The 17,586-nt window shown below is 44.6% G+C and overlaps 1 protein-coding gene across 2 annotated transcripts in view; it reads right to left on the reverse strand.

Moving 5' to 3' along the window:
• MARS1 (methionyl-tRNA synthetase 1) overlaps window positions 1–17,586 on the reverse strand; it is a 28,986-nt gene that overhangs the window by 9,477 nt on the left and 1,923 nt on the right. For both annotated transcript variants that reach the window (XM_044443099.1, XM_044443098.1), the window contains exons 3-15: window positions 16,005–16,104; window positions 14,473–14,607; window positions 13,690–13,765; window positions 12,320–12,492; window positions 10,795–10,907; window positions 9,834–9,950; window positions 8,792–8,995; window positions 7,042–7,243; window positions 2,581–2,655; window positions 2,223–2,393; window positions 970–1,065; window positions 567–684; window positions 124–337 (exon numbers count right to left, since the gene is read on the reverse strand). In XM_044443099.1, the coding sequence (XP_044299034.1) occupies window positions 124–337; window positions 567–684; window positions 970–1,065; window positions 2,223–2,393; window positions 2,581–2,655; window positions 7,042–7,243; window positions 8,792–8,995; window positions 9,834–9,950; window positions 10,795–10,907; window positions 12,320–12,492; window positions 13,690–13,765; window positions 14,473–14,607; window positions 16,005–16,104 (1,794 nt within the window). The remainder of the gene's footprint in view (window positions 1–123; window positions 338–566; window positions 685–969; window positions 1,066–2,222; window positions 2,394–2,580; window positions 2,656–7,041; window positions 7,244–8,791; window positions 8,996–9,833; window positions 9,951–10,794; window positions 10,908–12,319; window positions 12,493–13,689; window positions 13,766–14,472; window positions 14,608–16,004; window positions 16,105–17,586) is intronic.

Consider the following 17,586-nt stretch of genomic DNA (forward strand, 5'->3'; position numbering starts at 1 on the left):
TCCAACTTTGGGAAAGCCTACAGAGTTAACTGTTAAAATGTCTGCCTTGCTTTACCTGGAATGGCCACCAGGTAGTTGTGCTCACTGTGGACTCGACACTACTCTTTCCAATCACAGGATTACCTATTGATAAAATTGCCAAGGATATTGAGCAGCTCTGAATTGTTTTTAATCATGAGATCACTCCAAGAGAAGGAGCTGTCTTGGTTTTCTGGCCGCAGGTAGAGCAGGTAGAAGCGCCAAATGTCTGCAGGAATGCCCGTGTCCTTGGCCATATCCCCGAAGACCCCCACTCCACGACTCTTGGAAAACTTGCCATCCTCATAGTTCAGGTACTCTGCAGAGATAAAGGGGGCCTTCAGAGATGCATGCTGGTCTTTATACCACACCACAAATGCCCCACCAGGGTTCACATGCCACAAAAAGGGTGACCTGAACTGGATGGCTCTTGATACAAAGCTCAGGTAAGGAAGGAAGGCAGCCAGCCAGCCAGCCAGCCAGCCAGCCATCTAGCTTTAGAGGACCAAAGCGAGTGCGATGGGGCCACCCTATTCCCGTAGCAGTACCAGTTGCAATAAGATGGTTGACCAGGGTATAATTTTCGCCAGTGCCCAGCAATGAGCAGGGAAACACCACACTGTGGAAAGGGACATTGTCCTTGGCCATGAAGTTATACAGCTGAACCTGTGGAGAAAGAGCAGAGGATTTGCAATGCATTAAAACGCGCTTCCCCTTCCTTTCATAACCCCTGCTCTGACCTGCCCCAGCTTATAACAGCATTTGTTGGGACTGCTTTTCTTTATTATGCTCACAATAATTGGAGATACAGATGCCCCAAAGATGGGGCAATCACACATGTTCTAACACACAAAGGTGGCTGAGAGAGGCACTTTGGTACCGACACAGCACTCCCAGTATGAAGGGGATGACCTCTTGGTGACAAGGGCCCGAGAGTAACATGCCTCTCACCTGCTCTGGGTTCTTCCACCATTTCTCCCATTGGTCAGTGTAATTGGCTGTGATGGACAGGTAGCCAATGGGAGCATCAAACCAGACATAGAACACCTATACAGAGACAGAGAAGACAGGGAGTGAGTCATGGAGACCAGCAAGAGCGCGCCTGCATGGATAGGAGTAAGCCACCCTTCCACTGCTACATTTCTCCTGTACATTTGGCTTAGACATTGGCATCACTGCACACACGCACACACGAAGACTCTTTCACAGTTCTTATTTTCAAGGATGGAAGTGTATACCACTGGGACTTAATTTCTAAAATGAGACTGGCCATTGCCCAGCATGTGGAGGCCAAGCACATCCCCCAGGGCCAAGCATGTGGAGACCAACTGTAATTCTTCCTACTTTTCTGCAAAGAAGGAACTAATATTTCACATTTCTGTGAGAGGAGTTAGATTTATGCCAGAGTTTCCAGGACTCAGCTGAGAAAGCCATGGATGCAAGCTTTGGCTTATAAAAACTCATTACTTGGTTGAAGTACAAACAAACAGATATGGGAAGTCTAGAAAATTTTTTCAGTGAAAAATGCTATATAAAATTAGAGTCACGATAAGTCAGAGATGACTTGATGGCAGGTACCAACAAAACAGCACCACAAAAGCCATTCCAGGAGTTTCTGGAGACAAGAGGAGAGTACAAAGAGTTTCCAGGGTCTGGTGTATGGTGTATTCATTTCTTCCAGCAGTCATGTCTCTAGGTCCCTGCCTGTCAGACTCACTATTGCCTACTCCAGGGGTAGAGAACCTCTGGTCCCAAACCCAGTGTTCCTGGAGTGCCACCCTGGCTCTCCTGGGGTTCCTCAGAGGACCTGTCCTCACCTCTTTTCCCCTAACCACTGTGGCCACTTTCTCAGCTTTCAGAACATCTTCTTCCCATGTTAAAATGTTGAAGTGCCTCTCCTAAGGCTTAGCAGCCGGTAACTAGAGCATGCAGCTGTTTCTAGCCGCGCCCCTTTTGCCTTTATCCCCACCCCGCACTAGCATGCAGCCCGCAGGAGCTTCTCCAAAGCCAAGCCCTTGGGCTGAAAAAGGCTGCACCCCCCTGCCTGCTCCATCTTGTAGGAATAGCCCCGATTTCTCCCCGAGGCCATCCAAATGGAAGACGCTCGCACCAAAGGGACAGAAAGAACCTTCAGCAACATTGTGCAATGATCCGACCCAACGCCTTAGGCCCTGAGCCCCCAGGGCCTCGGCCCCATTGCTCACCTTGTCACGGAAGCCATCCAAGGGGACTGGCGTGCCCCATTTCAGGTCGCGAGTGATGCAACGTGGCTTAAGACCGTCGCGGATCCAGGAGCGGGCAATGTATCTTGAATTGGGAGTCCAGTCCCCAGTGGACTGGGACTGCGCCAGCCATTGCTCCAAGCTGTCTTCTAGCTGGTGGGACAGGGCAGAAGGACAGAGTCAGCCACAATGAATAGGACTCATGGGCATGATGTGGCAGATGTGGCGCTCAAGGCTACTGGCAATAACGCAAAGCAAAGGCCAAGTTGCCCATGCACCGCGGTGTGCTTCTCAAGAACCAATCCCTCTCCAGGACATTCATTAGACAAGAGTCACTCACCTTGGGCAGGTCCAGGAAGAGATGTTCGGAGGACTTGACCACAGGAGTCTCTTGGCAGATTTTGCACACTGGTTTCTGCCAGAAGAGAAAGAGACCAAAATGTGTGTGACTTATGCCCAGAAAGCAAATGCTATGTAAGCAGCAGCGCAAACCAACCTATTTGCAAACTGAAGCTTGTTGGGAAGCCATACTTGCCACTGCGTCCTTGCTGTGTGAGCTGAAAGACATGTCCTAGCATGTGGGACTTTTGCATGCAATGAACTACTGCTGGGATTTGTGTGACTCCTACATAGAACTTTGGAACGTTTAACACAAATCCCATGCTGTCCCCTAATCTGTAGAAGGAACTTATAAAAATAATATCCCCCTCTGGCTACAATCTATCCCTGTCCTCCTACACAAGCATGAACTACCTACCACAATGCACCACATGCCAATACCAGATTTTAGATGCCTCCTTTACTAGTCACTGCAGCTAAATAGAATCACCATATTCTATGAGCGGTGCACCATTCAGTCTCAGGTACTAGACAGCACTTGATCCTGCTAATGGCCTTTTGGGAAGTATTTGGCTGGCCACCGCCAGGCCCAGGACCTGGCTCGCCCTCTGAGTGTCTGCAGAGCTAGGAGCACCTTTGCAGGCACTTGCAGGGAACAGCTGAGAGGCAATCCTGTGGCCCAGCACAGCTGCATAAAAGGCCTCTCTGCACAGCTGCAGCACCACAGGTTGCCCCTACAACTCCTGGCACTTTGGCTCCTGCATCTCCATGCCTTGTCCCCCTGCCTGCTCCTGTCTGTCCCTGTAGCCTCAACTCTGACCACCTTTTCACGACTGCTGCCCTGGCATTTGACCCCTGCGCAATTTCTGGACTCTGCTCCCTCTCATACTGTATCAGGCTGCCCTCTGTCCTGTTTCTGATCTAGGACCATTGACCACAATGCCAGCCTCTGGCCCTATGGAGCCCTGCCTCACGCCAGTGTTCTGCCCAAACCTGTCCTGGTTCTCACAGTCACCATCAGGAGCAGAATGCTGGACAGATGGAGCTTGGTTGGCAAAGCCCAGGGATGTTATTCCAGCTTAAACATGTTTTGCAGTTAGGCCAGTCATCTAGAAGGAGTGTGACTTTCTCAAATGGATGCTGGGCCCAAAATGGAATAAATCATTCAGTCTCAGGATAAATTCATTTGATCTGAAGACAGCTGCATAATTGATTCTGCTCTTAATAAATATGAAGATCTGCCATTCCCCTTGGAGTTCCCAACTATGAGTATTAGAGTTCAAATCCCTAGTTCATATTTTGCTCCTTGAGAGGGATGCCTGGGAAGGCCTTGGCCAAACTACCCAGCCTCAGCCACCATCCGCAATGCGAGGACAATAACAGTAGCTCTATCTTCTGCCAAATATTCTTTTTATTCAAATAGACATAGGTCGTGGTCTAGAATTGATATGGTTTGGATAATGCCAGACTTAGTACCAGATCTGATAGAAGCTGAAATAGAGGCAAATGTTTGGGCAGATCATAACCCGGTATTTCTATCATTAAAAGGTACTCTAAGGACGCACAGATGGAGTCTAGACAAAGCATTGTTAAAAGATAAAAACTTTATAGAAAAGATACATAAAGAAAGGCAAGTATTCTTTCAAATAAATAAACCAGAAGAAACTTCTTTACAGAATGGCTGGGATACAGCTAAAGCCTATGTCGGAGTGATAACATATTCAGTGCAAATAAATAAAAAGAAAAAACGAGAGAGCAGTGATAATAGAGGAGTTGATGAAACTGGAACAAGTTTTGCAGGAAGACCCATCAAAACGAAGTCTTAAGCCTCAACTGGATATTTTAAAGCATAAACTGAACCTCTTTGATACAAATGAGCTTACTAAACAAATGAAGTTGACTAAACAGAACTTCTTCGAAAATGCTAATAAACCAGGAAGATGGTTAGCGCATAAAGCCAAGAAAGAAAAAGAGAAAAGATTGATTGTGAAACTGAAAGATGGAGAAGGACAACTACATTTACAGAGTGCACAACTCAAGAAAATAGTGGAAGACTTTTTTACAAAGTTGTATCAGAAGGAGCTCTCAATCGAGAAAGTTAAAGAATATATTCGAAAGGGAGAATTACCAAAAATACCAGAAAAATATCAGGAACTATTAAATCAAGAAGTTACAACTACAGAAGTAATAGAAGCAATTAAGCGACAGAAGAATGACAAAACTCCTGGCCCAGATGGACTGCCAGATGAGTTTTATAAATCTTTTGAAGCAATTTTTGCTACACTTTTAAAAGATATATCCAATGAAGCACTGTTAAATGCTAAAATACCAACTATTTGGACTGAGGCAAATATTACATTAATACTGAAAGAAGATACGGACATAGAGCAGATTCAAAACTATTGACCAATATCATTATTAAATGTGGATTACAAAATTTTTGCTTCTGTATTGGCAGAAAGACTAAATAAACTACTAATAGACTTTATTCATCCAGCCCAAATTGGCTTTTTGCCAAAAAGACAAATGAAGAATAATTTGAGAACTATCTTGGATATTTTAGAGTATTATGAGGTGCATACTGAAAAACCAATGGATTTACTGTTCATGGACACCCAAAAAGCATTTTATTAATGCTAAAGGGGATTTGGAAAGATGGGCCAATTTGCAATTATCTTTGATGGGAAGAATAGCACTTGTTAAAATGAATATATTACCTAAGTTTTTGTTTCTGTTTCAAATGATTCCCATAAAAATTGATAAAAAATTCTTTGATGATCTAAACTTTCAAATTTCGAGATTTATCTGGAGAAAAAAGAAACCAAGGATCAAATTAAAAACGCTTCAGGAGGCTAAAAAGAATGGAGGTTTTGGTCTCCCCGATTGGATGTTATATTATCAAGCGTCTGTTTTAATGTGGTTAAAAGAATGGATAACTTTGCAAAATAAAAGAGTTTTGTATCTTGAAGGTCGTGACTTGCAGATGGGTTGGCATGCTTATATGTGGTATGAAAAAGCTAAGTCACATGGGTCTTTTCTGAGTCATTTTATAAGAAGATCTCTAATGTCAGTGTGGGAAAAACTAAAGTCAAAAGTGTATAATAAACTACCAAGATGGCTTTCACCTATGGAAGCTTTTATATATCCAAATGTATTGAACTTTGAAAAGATCATAAGGTATGACGATATCTTGGATAAGGGTGGTGGCTTGAAACTGGAGCAAGAAATACAAGAACAGGACCTTAATATTTCCTGGTGGTATAAGGTACAGATGCAATCGAGGTATGCTAAAGATTGTAAAACATGGGGGTTTTATAAAGACCTAACAGAGTTTGATCAAGTGATACTTAAAACAGATGAGAAAATTATTAAAAGACTATATGATTTTTTACTTGACAGGAAAATGGTAAGGGGAACAGGTTAAGGAAACTATGATAATATGGGCACGAAACTTTGGATTTAATGTTGAATTAGAAAAGTGGCAAAAATTATGGGAAAGAAACATCAAGATAATATTAGCAACTTCGTATAACGAAAATTTATATAAAATGTTCTATAGATGGTATTTGTCGCCAAGCTGATTAGCTAAGATGTTTCCAAATATGTCAAATAGATGTTGGAAATGTAAACATAAAGTGGGTACTTTCTATCACATGTGGTGGACTTGTGATAATGCGAAAAAGTATTGGATTAAAATACATAGATGGATGGAGGAAATATTACAGAAACCCTGTGCTTTTAAACCTGAAGTTTTCTTGTTAGGCATTATACCGGAAGAAGTCAACAGACAGGAAATGTACTTGATGTTGCACTTAATCACAGCGGTGAGGATTGCATTTGCTCAGTATTGGAAAAATAAGGAGCTACCCACCAATGAACTGATGGTAAGAAAGATCTTGGACTGCACAGAAATGGATAGATTGACTTTATCATTGAAGAAGAAAGAGGATACTGACTTCTATCGAACTTGGGACTCTTTCTATAATTGGCTGGAGAAACGGGACTTGGCGTAATTTGAATTTGATTTTAGAATGTTAAAAAAAATGTGTGTGTGTGTGTGTGTAGTAGGGGGTTGACCCAGTGAATCCAATGTATGTGATATTTGATGTTTTTATTAGTGTTAGTTCAAAACTTTTAATAATATATATATATATATTTAAAAAAACAGTAGCTCTAGCTCACAAGGTTGCCATAAGGATTACTGAGCATCTCTGTGAAACCCTTCAAAATTTCCAAACCCTTCAAATTTCCAATATTGCATACGGACCAAATATTATGGGGGCATATCTGCAAGGCTGAGGAAGAGAACCTGACCTCTTGTTGAGGGTTTCTGTTCCGATCTGGGCAATCAGATGGGACAGACAGATTTCATCAATATTTCTGGGGAACACCTAGGCAACGTGAAGCAGAGAGAGAGAAGGGCTGAATGCACACATTTTCATGGCTGTGTGGGCCGCTGTACCTTAAGTTCAGTGGCATTGATCAGTTTGCCGCATTTGTCACACTGGTCCCCACGGGCCTCTTCGTAGTTGCAGAAGGGACAGATACCCTCCACAAAGCGGTCAGCCAGGAACCGCGCACACTTCTCACACTTCAGCTGATCCACTGTCTGTGTCACCAGGTAGTTGTGCTCCAGCAGCCTCTGGAAAATTCCCTGGGCTATCCTAGGTGTGAAAGAGAGGAAGCCTAAGGGGAAAGAACATCCTCAAACCTTCACGAGATGCCTCCACAACCCTCCCCACCCAGCCTCAAAGAGTGTTTGGGAAGAAGCTTGTGGATGCCTCCTGCCAGCAGACCAAGTGCTTGTCTGGGTCCTAGTTTGGCCCCAGAGAAAGCTGGCTTGTCAACAGCACCTTCTGCTGATGCTTCTCTAAATCAATGGGAAAGTCAGCAGAGAAATCATTCCTCTAAAGCAGGAAAAGGTCACTGTCTAAGATGACCCTTCCCATGGTCCAGATCACATGCAAACTCAGGGCCAGCATCATCACGAGTCCATGGTGTGAATGCCATGGCAATGTTGCCCACTGGCCATAAATCAGAAGTGCACCTGCCTATGGTGCAGAGCAGGTCACAATGATTTGGCTGATGTGATTTCACCCAGTCGCTTAGGGGTGGAAAGTCCTGTGGATGACTCTGCCCTGCTGGCCTCCTGCAATGGACAGGTCCACACTTGTGACACAGGGCATGGGGCCCTTGACATCACCCAAGCCATGGCTGAAGCTCCTGGCTTTATGCAGCTGGAGGTAACAGCCTCAGCCACTATATGAGGCTCCCTGGAGGGGGGCAGGAATTCTTAAGCACTTTGCTCACTCCCCACAAATGGGGAAAGACCCCATGCAGCTGAGGCCTGGTGACCAAGGCACCAGCTAAAGGAGAATTCCTTCCGCTGGTGACTCAGTCAGGGGGCTTCATCTGCCCATGGAGGAAGACACAAGGTCAGCAAAGCACAAGGCACAAATCCCCCCTCCCCCATGCTGAGGAGTGCCAGCTGCTCGCTCTGATTGGGGAGGAAAACTGGGCTGCCAGCACCAGAAGGGCCAGCTGCTCTTTCCACAGCCAGCCAAGTCCTTTTGTACAGCCTGCCCCACTCCTCTGAGCACAGCGTGCGCCACACGAGACTCAGAAGGAACAGTGCAGATTGGGTGCTAACACCAGCACCATAAACCTAGACTGGTTGCCACAAGAGAGCCTTTAAAATGGGTGCACTGTGTGGGCAGTAAGGCACCCTGGTCGGTGACCTCACCACTGCCTTCTGCCCTTGCTGCAGCTTCTGAACCAGCCTGAAGGGCAGCCCCACATAGACAGCATGATGGGAATCCAGTCAGGCTGCTCTTCTCTAGGGCCAGGCGTGGTTGGCATACCAGGCTTCTGCTGGTACTAGGTGTTTTTATTCATTTGATTTATTCAATTCTTTGAAGTGCACAGAGGTCACTTTAGCCTCCAACGACAGCAGTGGATCCAGGAGCATCCCGCCAAATGCAAACCTGTTCCTTCAGCAGAAGCACAACCCCACTCAGAGCCCGCAATTCCCCCAATTCCCAGACCTTTAAACTATGAGTGCAAGGGAGCAAGAAGTGCAGAGAAAGAGTGTGTGTGAGAGAGAGAGAGCAAGCGAGAGTGAGAGAGAGCGCACTAGAGTGCACACACTACACAAGCCATTCCTACATTACCCATTACTGCCCCGGGTTACTGGGCTTCCTAGTGTTACTCACGTCGTCTGTTGGGGCGTGCTGGTACGGCCGAAGAAGTCAAAGGAGATATTGAACCACTGGTAAATCTGCGCGTGGACAGCATAGTACTTATCACAGATCTGCTGCGGGGTCAGCCCTTCCTCCATGGCCTTTGTCTCTGTGGCAGTGCCATACTCATCAGAACCACAAATGTACAGCGTGTTCCAGTTCCGCAGGCGACAGTACCTGGGAATGGAGAAAGGAGACTTATCACGACCAGCACAGACTAAACCTTCCTGTGACAGCTCCGTGTATCTAATGGGCCATGGCTCAGCAGCAGCACACCTGCCCTGCAGGCAGAAGACCCCAGATTCGCTTCCAGGTAAAAACACAGTTTCTGGGAACAGGGCTAGGAATGGCCTCTGAGTCAGGCCTTGGACAGCCACAGCCAATCTGAATGGACCAGCAATCTGGCTAGGCATTAGACAACTTCACACCATCACTGACTAGATTAATGGCACAGCCCTGTTCCCTGCTCCAGCTCCAGCTTTATGAGTCTGTCCGTATTTACTTGTAAACGAGTTCCACTGAACTCCATGGATCTTACCCCCTAGTAAGTGTATTTTGGATTGCAGCCTAAGATTTATCTAATATCCACATTGTAAGATGCAGAAAAGATGCCAACACTTTATACAAGCAGTAAAATGGGTACAGTTGTATGGAAATATTCATACTGTGGCCTTTTGCAAAGGCAAGTTATAAAATCCAAAGCAGTGTTTAAAAAGTCAGACCTAGGGACTAACAAGGAACAAAGAAAGCAGAGGATCCAGTCCTATCCCTAACCACACTGATGTCACCAATTAGAGAGATACCTCAAGTAGATACTCTGTTTTTTCAGTGTTCAATATACCAATTGTAAATCTTTAGCTTTCCATCAACACATCTCTCCTTTTCAAGTGTTATCTTGACCCTAGGATGGGGTTAGGAGGCGAAGGTGGAGATCTTTGAAGGTACAATCCATGTAGTACTTCCGGGCCCTAGTCCAGCCTAGGACTAGCAGGAAAGAGAGACTCCATCACCTTACCTGGCAAAGGTGTCAGCACTGAGGACACAGCCGATGATGTTCCCAAGATGAGGCACATTGTTCACATAGGGCAGTGCGCTGGTGATCAGCACGTTCTTCATGCCTTCCACAGGTACTCTTAGAAGAAAAGAAGCATGAAGTGAACGGTGCTCTCAAACAGGGCACTCGTATTTTGGTGGAACCACATGGAGGAGGAAAGAAGCTGCACTCTCCCCCAAAGAGACACAAGGTCATGGTATAGTATCCGGAGGTAGCAAGGAGCCCTGGGGAGCCTGCAAGATTGGTAGAAAGGTCAGCTCCCTACAGTCAGCAGATGAGTCTTCTGTAATGTTATGGACAGGGACACCCATACTATGAAGAATTTAGGAACTGGCTTTTAGCTACTAGTCTTCTTGACTGTGTAGAAATGCCAGGAGAACCTGGAATCTTCCCAGACGAGAGGTGGGGCCCTCCAGATGTTGTGGGACTCCAGCCCCAGTCTGCTGCCACCAACATGGCCAATGTTCAGGGAGGTGAGGAGATGGAGACTTGCACCATAAGTTCCTAAGCACCACAATTACAGAGGCTGACTGGAGTTTGGGGCTGTACATGATGCAGGCATTAACCCATAAGAACACAGCACCTTAACAACACTGATAATGTTGAAAGCCCACATAATTTGGATTTTCAATAATAAAAAGTCCATAAGTACACATAAAGTGTCGAATTCAGTGTTTACTTGAGTCTAAAATGAATTTGGACTCTTTTCAACAGAGCTATGCCAAAGGGCAGAAGATGATTTCTGTAAAGATGAAGAAGACTAGAGTAACTACAGCAGAACACAAAAAAGCAGGCATCACGGTCCATTGTTTGGGATTTTCAGAGATGGGACAGAAATGCAGTAGCAGTACAGAACTTTGTTTTGGGGTCATCTTTGCTATGTTATTTAGACAAGGGCAAACCAGTCCTGCAAGGTACTTACATAGGGTGCTGTGGCTTCCAAGGTTTGGGCAGGCTGACTGTCCCTCTAGCCCAGACTTCTGCAATGGCTGCAATTTCCTCTTCGGACAGATGCCGCTCAGCAGATTCCTCTTCCTAACCAGGAGGACAGAGATGACTTTCTAAACCTGCTGAAGGATATGAGTCTTGCCTGCAGCATTAGGTATCCAATATCCATTAGGTATGCCCACAAACATACATGAGGACTGTGACAAGCTCTACACTGATGCAAAAGTGGCCAAGTCCAAGACAGCAACAGTGGTTCATACTCAGCAAGGCCGCTACTATCCAACCTCTTGCGGTATCTACCTTCCCCAATGGTGCCTTAGTATTATAGGGCTAAATAAGCCCTAAAAAGGAGGTGCCACCTGTAACTGAACACAGATCTGCCATTCTTTCAAATACCATTTCCCAGAGGAATCTGTACCTGATACAAGATCTAGTCAATGATTTCAGCCTAGTTCTCACAAACAGATGAGATGCAAGCGTCTTTCTTGGAATACTGCATATTCTGGGACAAGCTTGCATAGACAGGATCCACCTCACCAGATACATATAAGTAATTGTCAGTCTTGCAAGTAGCTACTGCCCCTCGAAATGCAAGAGGCTGAAGGGGCACAGGTACCCTGACCAAAGGATACATTTGAACAGTCTGCTACTTAACCAGCAGAAGATTTCACATGTCATCTGTAGGCTCCAGTCTGGTACTTCAAATAGAAATTCTCTGGAGCCATAATCATTTTTTGTAATATTCATGCGGAGTAGAAAGGCCCCAGTTCACAAACCAGAATACCCTTACTACATAAAGGCCGAATCTATAATGGTAGCCCATTTTGAACTGCTTTCCTTACATAAAGTAGAATACTGCTTCCAAAGCAAGATGGGAAATGAATGCAAGCTTTGGCAATGCTCAAATAAACATGAGTGTAACAGCACTGCTTTATTGCCTGTTTCTCACTAAGCTCCTTGTTTAAATAGAGTACATATTTCTTTTACTTCAACAGGGCCTACATTACCCAGAGTGCTTCCGTCTCCTTCATAGAAAGAAACCAGAGCAGCAGAGAATGATGGGATATCCCTATGATGCAGAGGGAGGAAGAAATTGATACCATATACACTTCCGGTTTTTTAATGCAGGAGTTAATAACTTTGCCTAAAATGCAGGCACGAGCACCTGATGCTATCTTCATTAACAGCTCACATCAAGGGCATAAAAAGTGATAGCACTATACCTGAACTGCAGGTGGAGGAAAACTGCATGACTGAAGACTCCTCTATAAAACTCATTCTGCACACTTAAATGAGATATTGGGAGAAAGAATCTGAGCTCAAACTGCTCTGGGCTATGCTAGTTTTTTATGTGTTTGGGAACTTTGGTAAATGAACACATATTCAAGCAGGCAATCCCCCCACCTCCAGTCCAATGTGGTATGATCCACAAACAGCTTAGCACTGCTTGAAAGCCTGAGACCCCGTTCTTGAAGTAGCTGCAGGAAAAGGAACAGTACCTTTGGCTCATTAGTTGCAGGCTGCTCAAATACCAGGTTGGGAGCAGGATGTTTTTGCAGATATGCCTTAAGTTCCAGCAATCCTTTGGGTGTCCATACAGATTCAACAGCCTTCTTGCAGTGCTCCTTCAGGTTCATGTTCTGGAACCATCTCCGCAGAACTTTCAATTCATCTTAAAATTAGAAGTTTGGTATTCTGTAAGATCACATTCACTGATGGAATCATACCGTGGTCAGGGACAAGAACTGCTAGGCCTACTTGCTAGGCTGTATCAAAGCTCCTGTTGCTGCCTCAAAACTAGCTGGAAGAGTAGACCAGCCAGCAGAAGGCCAACTGAACAAGGTAGGCATGGTAGAAAGCACCCTGATATGGTGCTGAGGCTACAACTAGTGAAGGATAGCAGTTAAGAGTGTTGGCATTGGGAAGACCCAGGTTTTAGTCCCCACCCAACCATGAAGTACTCTGGGTGAATTTGGGTCAGTTGCTACCTCTAAGTCTAACCTACTTCACAGGGCGGTTGTGAGATAGAGTGGAGGGAAGAAGGACCATGAAAGCCACCTTGGATTCCTTGCAAGAGGAAAAAGCAGGATATGCATGTATTAACAATAATAATTCAGGTTAATTTTTATGGCATTGATTTTCAAACATACACAGGAAGCCAAATAGCCTCAAAACACTAGTTAGTATACATTTATCTCTGACTTCCAAACTGTGATTTTAGGCACCTCAGCAACTCTTTGGAAACCTATCAGGAGGTTCTCAGTAGTGGCAGAAAATCTTTCCTCCAAATATGGAGCTTGCCTACCACTATTCATCTTTCCCTGAAATGTGTAGCCGCAAGAATGTGTTAGGCATCTCCTGGGATGCACCCTCAGAAGCAAGAGTGAGGCTGAACCAACCTGGCCAGTGCTTCATGTGAGCAGGTGGTGCCCCAGAATCCCCTACAACTCACAAGAATTCCACAGAAGATGTCCTGATGGAGAAAAGATGGTCTGATGGTGTGGGTAGGAGAAAATAATTTATTTCTAGGTCTATTGCAGGCAGCTCGTGACCCTCCAGCTGTTTTGGCCTACAACATAGGCAGCACAGCCAATGACATGGGATACCTAAGATTTTTAGGTGAAAACATATGATGGACCACAAGAGGCCTGCCCCTGTCTGGGACAAGCACCCTTGTGCTTCCATCAATGTGAGGCACATGTGAGATGAAGAACTATTTCCACAAATGTAAGAGAAAGAGGTCGAGATGGGGAGCCAGAACCACAAAAAGGAGTCCATCCAGACAACTCCAGGTGGAAGAGTCACCATCCACTGCATTAAACTATGTGCCACAAAATAACACCTTGAAGTTTCTGGCAGCAGCCCTCACCTGGCAAGATAGATTCTTCCCTTAACAGAGGGAACAGGGATCCCCACAAGACAACATCAGCAGCTGACTCAGCATCCTGGGTGAAAATATCAGAGAAAATGAGGTGTGGATGAAAGGGTGCAGCTTGAATCCTTATTTTATAGTTCAAGGCATTGCTTTAAATGTTATAACAAAACACACCCTTTCAGTGACACAAGTATAATATTAAAGCCAAACTCTCTGCTCTGCAATTTACAGAGGCAACAGGAGAAATCAGTAAAGCAATAGCAACTTCTGCTTATTATATTGCATACATCACACTGTAAATTTAATTCATGTATTTTGAAAGTTTTATATACAGTGATAACTGTTTTTAAATACACTCCATCAAACACAACAGAAAGAAAACCACTCCAGCCCAATCCCCTTCCCAAAACAGGTATCTTATTGTTCAAACACAAGAATTGGACTAGCTATAGAATTCAACATGCAGAAAATGTCAGTTTTCTTTCTTTTTTGAAAGAACAAACTTCTAGTCCTAAGAGGCCTGTACATGCACCTGTAATGCTTCCAAAAGTTTCAAAAGCCAGAGCTGAGCTCTAAGTGAAACTGTAAGCCATTCTAGTTTTCTCTCTGATCCTCCTTGGGACATGAATATCACAAAACCAGATGCCATGGTTTAAAAATCAATTTTGCCAAAGGCCAACAATTCACCAATATTTGATGTCCCTACCACTGGGCTTACTCTTAGCTGGATGTGAGCCAGTTATAACCAGTCTACAGTACAGCGGTTTCCTTACTTACCCCAGTAAGATAAGGAGTGCCCCTTTTGGTAAGTATCTGGTCAATGTAGTTTAGTGATTTCTGGACGATCTGTAAAACCTCCTCGCCCTTCTTTCCTTGCACCACATGAATATACAAGGCTGCAGACAAAGCAGGCTAAGAAGAATGCAGAAGAAAAAAGGCAGAATAAGATTTTCCCCCTCTCCTTTTGTTGTCTTTCACCCATGCTCAATGTTTAAGATTGCCACCTCCTAGGATAGTATTTATTTACTTACTATCTGCATTTTCATATGGCCCAATAGCTGAGGCTCTCTGGGTAGTTTACCCATTTAATAGCATAAAAAGTAGTACAGCAATTTAAGTGGTTAAAACTACCATATAAGAGTCAGGGTAGGCCCTGGCAGCAGTACAAAGATTGAAAATACGGCTTTCCTGAGAAAAGAATGGCACATATTGATAGCAGTGGATCACCTGAAATATGAAAGCCAGTTCCCAACATACTGTACAGTGCAGAGTGCCCAAGACACAGAGTGCACTGTACAGTATGTTGGGAGTGAGGAAGAGGCAAGGGCAGCATGGGTGGGCAAACAGGGAGACATGAGCTTCATACTCAGTAGCTGAGCTCACCAGTTTCACAGGGTAGATTTCACACATGCAGTGGGGGCACCCCTTTATGCAGGGCAGACAGACACACTGAGCTCCCCAAACAGGCCATCTATCCCTTTAATGCCACTCAGGCATGAACACACGCATAGAGAGGGGGAGAGGGAAAGAGAGAGAGAGAGATCCTGTGCTCTGTCTCCTCCACACTTCTGAGTAGTGTAGGTAAGAAAAGGAGCTCAGGGGTGAGTTAAGAAAAGAGATAAGGGATTTGTTGGGCTGTAGAGGCGCAATCTGGGACAGAGTTGAGAGGGACAACCCTCCCAAGCACACACAACACTTCAGTTACTGACGGCAGTTTTCAGTGTTGGCCTCCAAGCCAATGGCCTTTTTGCTGTAATTTGCTTGGTGAGGCCGATGGGATTAATAACACAGAATGTTAAGTCAAATAGGTAAATAAAGGCATCCTTAAACAGAGCCTCTTTGTCTTCTTTTCAGTGTGAGAAAGGCTATCATTTCCACTGAGGGAGAAAGGGCTAAACGGAGGGCAATCAGTGTTGCGTGTGGTGGGGGACGTGCTCTCCCACTCTAGCTGGCCTGTTCATGGCCCAGAAGCATAGAGAGAGCCATCGCAGCCCTCCTGCAAGACAGAAGCCCACCATGGACCCTACCATATGACCATTTTGGCAGTGCAATCAACGGAGCCAGGGCCTCATCTAAGAGGGCTCTGTGTATATCATGGCTTGGAAACCTATAGAGTTCTAGGTGCTGCTGAACTACACCAGACAGGCCCAATGGGAACTGGAGTCATTTATCATCTGGAGGGCTATGGGGTTGCTTAGTGCCTAGGCACGTAGCCGTCCTTTCACTGCCTGATCCAGCTGTCATGAGGGATGGCGCTCACAAAGTTATGCCCCACACCCACACAGGACACACACTGGCATTTCACCCACCTCCAGCTCAGTTGCATCCCACTCCAACACCTGATTGGAAAAATCACTCTGCTCCAGGCCCAAATCACTCATTTCTTTTCCAGATAAATGGAAGAAGTACCTAGAAGATAAACAGAGTGTTTTCACACTTCACATGCCTTTAAAAGACAATCTGGAAGAGAATGCTATAAAAGAGCATATGCTCAAGCAGGAGGGACCTTCTTGAAGCGGCCACTGCTAGTACCTTCCACTCCAGAATTCCAAGCACAACTGCCACTGATTTGGGGCCGACATTTTCTGCAGAAAAAGCTCCTTGTAAACTCACTAGTAACAATGAATGGATGGTCATTGCAAACACAGTACAAGGCAAGTTTGGCCGTTTCCAAGTTGTAAGGAATGCCTTACAAGTGACTGCCCCCGGAATGTATGTGAAAGAAATAAATATATGTAAGTTTCAATGTGAAATGTAACTAATCAGCAGCAACAGTAAAACTGAAGATGCCCCATAGGCCTTACCAGAAGAGAGCTGTCTCTACTGAAACAGATTAGTAGTTGTAAGCACAGTTACTTGGGTTAGTGCATCCCTGGCCATCCTGATGCCCCAGAGATGTTTTGGACAACTCCCAAAGTCTCCAGTCAGCCATATGGACTGTAGAATGCTGTGAACTGTCATCTGGAATATCCAGAGGGCACCAGGAGAGGGACGACTGGATTAGTACATCAACATTTTTCAGCATCTGGTTCTCTCTTACTTTAAACAATGTAAAGGAAGTACATGCTTTTGTCTTTATATTTTTCACAAATATTCCAGCAAAATTGTGCACATAAATTTGCTTTATTTTTTCTCTCAAATATATCAGGTCAAAATACCTGCACTGTATTTGACCTGAAATTAACATGGGATAATTTAATTTAAAGCTCTGTTGTTTCTTTTACTTCTATTCAATAAACATACTAAATTAATTCACTTTCTAGTGATTTTCCGATGTAAAATGAACATTTTCCAATGTAACTGAGAGTAGTTCAAGTGTTGGACCATTTATGAAGATGGGTTCCCAATATTTCATCCCATTTTCTTCCCATTTCATCCCATTTTCTTCTTATGATGGTTTTTATATTATTGCATTCATAAATATGCATTGTTTATGTTTTGTATATCACATTGGAATTCATTATTTAACATTTGAAGGGGAGCTTAGAAATGTATAATAATTATTTTTCTGTATGCTGAGTCATCTAATCAGAAGAGCACTGCTGCTTCCGCTGCAGTGAATTGCTGAGATAAAAGGAGGCAGCCCATTCTCTCAATAGCTCATCACGCTTTAATGCAACGAAGAAATACAACACATATAGGTGCCATGCAGCTCAAAACAAGCTTGATGCTCAGTGGCAGGGGTCCCCACCAGAAGGGAGTGTCCACCCCAATTGCGTCTCCAAGAATACACTTTTACTTTCACCCATGTAAGCGAGTTCCTATGGAGAAGAAATAAAAACACTCCACTGGGAGGAAAACTTGGTCCAGCTCTCAGTGGCAGGAATTCTGCAGGAGGATGGACCTCAGTGAGTCTGCAAAAGCTTTCTGAATCACACCCTTAAGACATTT

The sequence above is a fragment of the Varanus komodoensis genome, unplaced genomic scaffold (genome assembly GCF_004798865.1).
Source record: "Varanus komodoensis strain SLA01 unplaced genomic scaffold, ASM479886v1 scaffold41, whole genome shotgun sequence".
Lineage (NCBI taxonomy): Eukaryota > Metazoa > Chordata > Lepidosauria > Squamata > Varanidae > Varanus > Varanus komodoensis.